The 6799-nt window shown below is 34.7% G+C and overlaps 1 protein-coding gene across 1 annotated transcript; it reads right to left on the reverse strand.

The window, feature by feature from the left end:
- Positions 1 to 1488: 1488 nt before the first annotated feature.
- LOC103036094 (chemerin-like receptor 1) lies at positions 1489 to 5938 on the reverse strand. The gene is made up of 2 exons (XM_049470215.1): positions 5781 to 5938; positions 1489 to 3515 (listed from the first exon to the last, which is right to left on the reverse strand). Exon 2 carries the CDS (start codon positions 3503 to 3505, stop codon positions 2531 to 2533), a length of 975 nt encoding a protein of 324 aa, XP_049326172.1. The 5' UTR covers positions 3506 to 3515; positions 5781 to 5938; the 3' UTR covers positions 1489 to 2530.
- Positions 5939 to 6799: the final 861 nt, after the last annotated feature.

The following is a 6799-nucleotide window of genomic DNA, read 5'->3' on the forward strand; positions in this document are numbered from 1 at the left end:
ATACTCGGTAGTATGAAGACATTTCGGTCATACTTTTTTTAGTATAATATTTTACACCCAGCCGTACTCATTGTGCTCATTGTTCAGGTTGATAAATATTTGGCTGTTGGACTTTTTGTTAACGGCACGTTGTTTCTCGTTCCATCTCTTGACAGGGGTCTTGCTGTATTGATTGATATCCTCTATGATTGTTCCTGTTGTAAAAGTGTTACTGTATTTTCACTGAACCAGCAACTCTTATCTCCTTGCATCAAAAGGATCAGAACCTCTGAGTTCCCCAGGGTAACTTCAGGAAGTCCTTATGTGGCTTGAATGAGACATATAGCACACAGTTAACAGTAAAAAGTGTGTGTGTGTGTGTGTGTGTGTGTGTTATACACTGCTTGACCTAAAAAAAAAAAGTCACCCCCTGGATTTAACTAAGCAAGTGTGTAAGAGCCTCCTATTGGATAATGGTGATTACTACATGGGTGATTATAATGTTTAATCTGGCAACAAGTTATTTAACCCTAACTGATGCAGTGAGTAGCTTCTCATTTGTTAAACAGCCATGTGGGTGAACAGATATGTTGAAAAGTTGTTAATTGGTTTCAGAAACTAATAAAATTGGGTTAAAAACTTTGCTACATATTATTCAGAAATGGAAATATAGTGGAGAAAATAATTTTCGAGAAAGAAATGTGTGAAAAGCTATTTTGATTAATATAGAACAGAATTAATATAGAAGCATCTATCTTCCTATCTATCATCTGGTCTGTCTTGAATAAGAAAGTCGTCGCTGGTGTACTAAGTAACAGATGTTGAACAGTTGATGACGGAAACATTCTGAGTTCTGTAAAGAAGAAAAAACTAAAATAGCTGTTAATCATGCCACCCACAACCTCCAGAGGACAGGAGTAAAGGTATCAAAATCTACTCTTTACAAAATAATTCATGAACAAATGTACAAATGCTTCACCAGTAGATCTAAACCACTAATTAGGAAGTAGAACAGGTTGCTCAGGTTGGATTTTGCCAAGAAGTTCTGAGACAAGCCTGAGGCCTGATTATAGACTTATGAGACAAAGATTTACTTTTACCAATGTGCTGGAAAAGCTGCTCATGATCCCAAACATACCGGCTTATCTGTGAAACACAATGAAAATAATGTCATGGCTTGGGTTTACATTGCTTTTTTCTGGGACAGGTTTATTAATTTTTGTTAATAACATCACACATGCAGCAGTGTAATGAAACATTTTGTATATCAGTTTAAAAAGAGATGCAAAGCCTGGAAAAGCATCACAAAGGTCAGTGGGTCACAGGCTTAATGCAGTTGAATTAAATATTAAGTCTTATTCATTTTAAATTCATTTTAATTTTATCTCTTTTGCTCACAAGAAAAACGGGTGGGTTCAGACAGAAGGTTTTCTCTTCTGAACTGTAAAAAAAAGTATTAAAAAAATACTGTATCAGATCCAGACGTAAAAAAAACATATATAAGAAATAAAAGTGTTGATCTTTGGTTATTAATTTTTTAAATGTCAAACCCAAGTCCCAAGTGTTTTCAGTCTACAGCAGAAACAGTGTTATCCTATACTCTTATAAAAATAATAACATGTGATTAAAGGCTATTTTGACTGGAATCAGGACTTTGTGGAACTGGGCTCTCTTCCCAAACCATCTGCCAGACCAAACACCGGACAGTGTCTGACTGTAAGAACTAAAACAAGTTTGTTGGTGGATCACTGGGGGAAATATAACTTCAGTGCTGAAAATATTTACTCAGATATTTGATTACGTTGCTCATTCTGCCTCATGTTAAATAAGATTAAACAGACAGTCAGTCTCTTAGAAGGAAAGCTGACAGAGCTTTCTAACAATTTGGAGACAAATTAGAAAAAAAAAGTCCTTAACATAGAATGAAATGCCTATTTTTAATGCAGTGCTGCCTGAGGGCCTGAAGATCACCAGCATCCATTACTGAACACCCAGACCTTTTCCCTCACACACAGGGATTTCTCCAGGCAATATTATATACAATTTACTTTATGATTTAATTAAAAAAAATCTTTCTTTTTTTATTCCACTTTTTTTAAATTCGCATTATTACCATTTTAAACAACAACAACTTATTTTTTAATTGGGGTTAAATATGTCTAGATCAGGGGTCCACTACAGACTGAGCACGGTCATACATACATTTACACACACACAAACTTACATACACACAGTACATTCCACTGTTCGTTCACTGTGTACAATTAATTGATAGAAAATACATAATTGATCCAGTGGAGGATGGAGGATTCAGTATATTTGCTGGAGCTGCTCTTGCTACGTTGTTTCTCCTCGTTCTCTGCATTTTTCTTGCGCACCACTCGCAATGGGAGTGGGTGCCATCAGACAGAGTCCCATTATGAGAGTCTGTTCTCTGTGCCCACTATAATTGGATTGGAATATTTTTGGGCTGTAAGCTGTTGCCTACTGCTGTTGCTTGTGCAAAAGATACAAAGAATCTCATCAGGAATCTCAAAAGATGGATTGTTTCTTATTCCACCATTTGGTTTAGGGGCATGACATCAATAGTGTTCTCACGAGGGTTAAGTACCATCCAGTGCATGTTTAGTTTGTGACCCACCAACAGATAAACAACTGGGTTGATAAAGGAGTGAGCTGCAGCCAGAATGGTGGCTCCTGGAAGCCCAGTTCTTATCATAAAATCGGAATTTCCTGCGATGGCTTGATAAAGCCCCAGAAAAAGGAGGGGGGCCCAGCACACGAAGTACATCAGTTTGATGACACAAGTGATCCTTCTGCAAGTCGCGTGCTCTTTACGGCCCCGTCGTCCTGACGCGAAGGTGAAGATGATCATCACGAACATGGGACCCAAAACCCCCAGCAGGAACCTGCTGAGAACCACAATAATCATATATTCCCGTCCATAGTCTGTGGTCTTGGTGTCGTCCAGATCGTAGTCGTCAATGCACTCCTGCCCTAACCTTGTGTATCGAAGCTCCCGCGAGAACAGAGACGGGACGCTGAGGACCGTTCCGAAAGTCCAGGAGCTCAGAACGAGGACCAGGACCATGGTTATGCTGTTGATGCCACATTTAGTGCGAAGCCCTTGGATGCAGTCGCTGCTGCTGATGGTCCACATGCTGAGCAGGGCGGCCGTGGAGAACAAGCTGGCGTAGATGACGTAGGACGAGATCTTGCACAGAGCGGTTCCATACTTCCAGTTGAAATGATGCCAGGCGTAGAGGAACTGCATCACCAGGAAGGCAGAGGAGATCAGGTGGGTCGTGGCCAGAGCGAGGACCCACACGCTTGGCGCCGACTTCTGCAAGTTGTGGTAAACCCTGCAGCCTGCTACGATCACATACGCATTGAGGATCACGCCGAGAACGCAGGAGACGAGGTACGCGACAATGTATTGCATCCTGACGCGTTCCAGGAACGCCATTTCTAATGTCTCCGCCTCCATCTGTGCATTGTAATCATAATCCGTCATATTGGAGGCCATCTCAGACGTTCTACAAAACGAGTGATAGAAAATAGTTAACAGAATGTGAACATAAACACAGTACAGGCCAAAAGTTTGGACTCACCTTCTCTTTTTCAATGCGTTTTCTTTATTTAAAGGACTATTTACATTTCAGTAGATTCTCACTGAAGCATCAAAACTATGAATAAAAACAATAAAAAATGAGCTGAACCTCCACAGTCACCGGACCTGAACCCAATCCAGATTTGGAGTTTAGGGTGAGCTGGAGCACACTTTAACTAGCACCCTTTAAATAAAGTGTTACCCAACGTTTTATAGCATGCTCAGTGTTGGCATTCATGAACTTCATAGGTATTGCTTTATAAATGCTTTAAGAATGCATTATGTGGATGCGTTATAAAAGGTGCATGTGGGTGGCCTTTAAATTCCAAAATCCTACTACTTGTAGTTTACACAGAAATAAAACACACAACCTATTTTTACTCTTTTTCATCCTACAATAGAAACTAGTTAATTTTACTTACAGGAAAAACATATTTTACAGTAAAACTCAGACATATGTAATTTTAAGATTTTTAGTAAAAATGAACAAAAAGGTTTGTGGGTTATACTTAAAAATGTGGTGCAACTTTTTTGTAATCTTATACTTAAATAATGCAAGTTTTAAAAAATGAGTAAAGTGAAAATGACAGAAAAAGCTTTGTGGGTCATACTTAAAAATAAGTTTGCAAAAATGTTGCCCTGTGTTTAAAAGTAAAACCATTTTTTGGAGAGTGTTAAAATATTGTTTAACTAGCATTCTTAAATAAAGTGTAACCCAATGTTTTATAGCATGTTGAGTACTGGCCTTTATTAACTTCATAAATATTGCTATTTTTAGTCAAAAATAAGCAATTTTGTGGTGCAACTTTTTTGTAATCTTATTCCTAAATAATGCAAGTTTTAAAAAATTAGTAAAGTAAAAATGACAGAAAAAGCTTTGTAGGTTATACTTAAAAATAAGGTTGCAAAAATATTGCCCTTTGTTTTAAAGTAAAACCAGCACATCATTTTTGACGAGTGTTAAATTATTGTTAATAATTTTTATGGCAGACGCATTATGTGGATGCATTATAAAAAGTAATATGTGGGTGGCCTTACTCTTTTTCTCTCTTTTATTTTAAGTTTTATAGTAAAAATAAACCAAAAATGTAGAAAAAAATGTAGAAAAAATGTAGAAAAAAATGTACTTTTTTGTAATCTTATTCCTAAATAATGCAATATTTAAGAAATAAGTAAAGTAAAAAAAATGACAGTAAAAGCTTTGTGGGTTATACTTAAAAATAAGGTTGCAAAGGTTTTACCCAATGTTTTATAGCATGTTGAGTACTGGCATTTATAAACTTCATAAATATTGCTTTATAAATGCTTTAAGAATCTTTTTTTTTATCATATTTTACTAAGTAAAAGCATGTAGTGAAACTCAGACTTACGTAATTTTAAGATTTTTAGCAAAAATAAACCAAAAATGTTTTGTGGGTTATACTTAAAAACGTGGTGCAACATTTTTGTAATCTTATACTTATATAATGCAAGTTTAAAAAAAATAGTAACGTAAAAATGACAACAAAAAAAAAAGCTTTGTGGGTTATAATTAAAAATAAGGTTGCTAAAATGTTGCCCTACGTTTTAAAGTGCTTAACTAGCACCCTTTAAATAAAGTGTTACCCAACGTTTTATAGCATGTTGAGTACTGGCATTTATGAACTTCATAAGTATTGCTTTATAAATGCTTTAAGAATGCATTATGTGGATGCATTATAAAAGGTGTATGTGGGTGGCCTTTAAATAACTTGTATCCAAAATCCTACTACTTGTAGTTTACACAGAAATAAACACGCAACCTATTCTTATTGTTTTTCATCATATTTTACTAAGTAAAGACATGTAATGAAACTCAGACTTGAATGTAATTTTAAGATGTTTAGTAAAAATAAACCAAAAATGTTTTGTGGATTATACTTACAAATATTGCGCAACATTTTTTTAACCTTATAATTAAGTAACGTAAGTTTTTTTTTTTTTATGCAAAAATAACCAAAATGCTTATATTATAAAAGCATGTGCTTGTAGTTTAAACAGAAATATAAAACCTATAGAACCTATTCCTAAAACTTGCATGCAGCAAACCCAGAATAGATGAAGCAAAGTATGCTTACTAATGTTTTATGAGGCCCCTATGAAGGTAGCCATCCAATAAATCCTATACCTGAACGCTGCAGCAGCAAAACCCAGTGAAGAGCAGCACTCTTACCTCAGTCAGAGAAAGCAGAGTAAAGCAGATCACAGTGAGTATAGTCTGTTCTCTGTCTTTCCAGCAGCTTAACTGGACTCAACTGTGTTTGTAACTGTGCAACTGCCTACGGGCTTATGTCCAATAGGGTCCTGGGAACAATAAAAAATTCCACTCCCCCTTTATGGAACCGGACCAGCGCTCTGATCCAGTCGCTTTCCTCCTCCTGCACCAGCAGGTTTTTCCAGATGTAATAAACATTTACTCTCACTTTCACTTATACTAAAAACAGTCTGTCTTTATAAATCAGAAATTGCAGCCTTTTCTGACTGACTTTCACTGTGGAAATAATGCCGTAATGTTTAGACAGACAAAATGATGAGTAAAATCGACTTTAAAAAAGTCCTTTCTTTTATTAAACTTTACTTCATTTATTTTTACTGAATCAATCCTTTCTTTTAGTAAACTTTACTTCATTTATTTTTACTGAATCAATCCTTTCTTTTAATAAACTTTACTTCATTTATTTTTACTGAATCAATCCTTTCTTTTATTAAACTTTTCTTCATTTATTTTTACTGAATCAATCCTTTCTTTTATTAAACTTTTCTTCATTTATTTTTACTGAATCAATCCTTTCTTTTATTAAACTTTACTTCATTTATTTTTACTGAATCAATCCTTTCTTTTAGTAAACTTTACTTCATTTATTTTTACTGAATCAATCCTTTCTTTTATTAAACTTTTCTTCATTTATTTTTACTGAATCAATCCTTTCTTTTATTAAACTTTACTTCATTTATTTTTACTGAATCAACCCTTTCTTTTATTAAACTTTTCTTCATTTATTTTTACTGAATCAATCCTTTCTTTTAGTAAACTTTACTTCATTTATTTTTACTGAATCAATCCTTTCTTTTAGTAAACTTTACTTCATTTATTTTTACTGAATCAATCCTTTCTTTTAGTAAACTTTACTTCATTTATTTTTACTGAATCAATCCTTTCTTTTATTAAACTTTACTTCATTTATTTTTACT

Source organism: Astyanax mexicanus, chromosome 22 (genome assembly GCF_023375975.1).
Source record: "Astyanax mexicanus isolate ESR-SI-001 chromosome 22, AstMex3_surface, whole genome shotgun sequence".
Lineage (NCBI taxonomy): Eukaryota > Metazoa > Chordata > Actinopteri > Characiformes > Acestrorhamphidae > Astyanax > Astyanax mexicanus.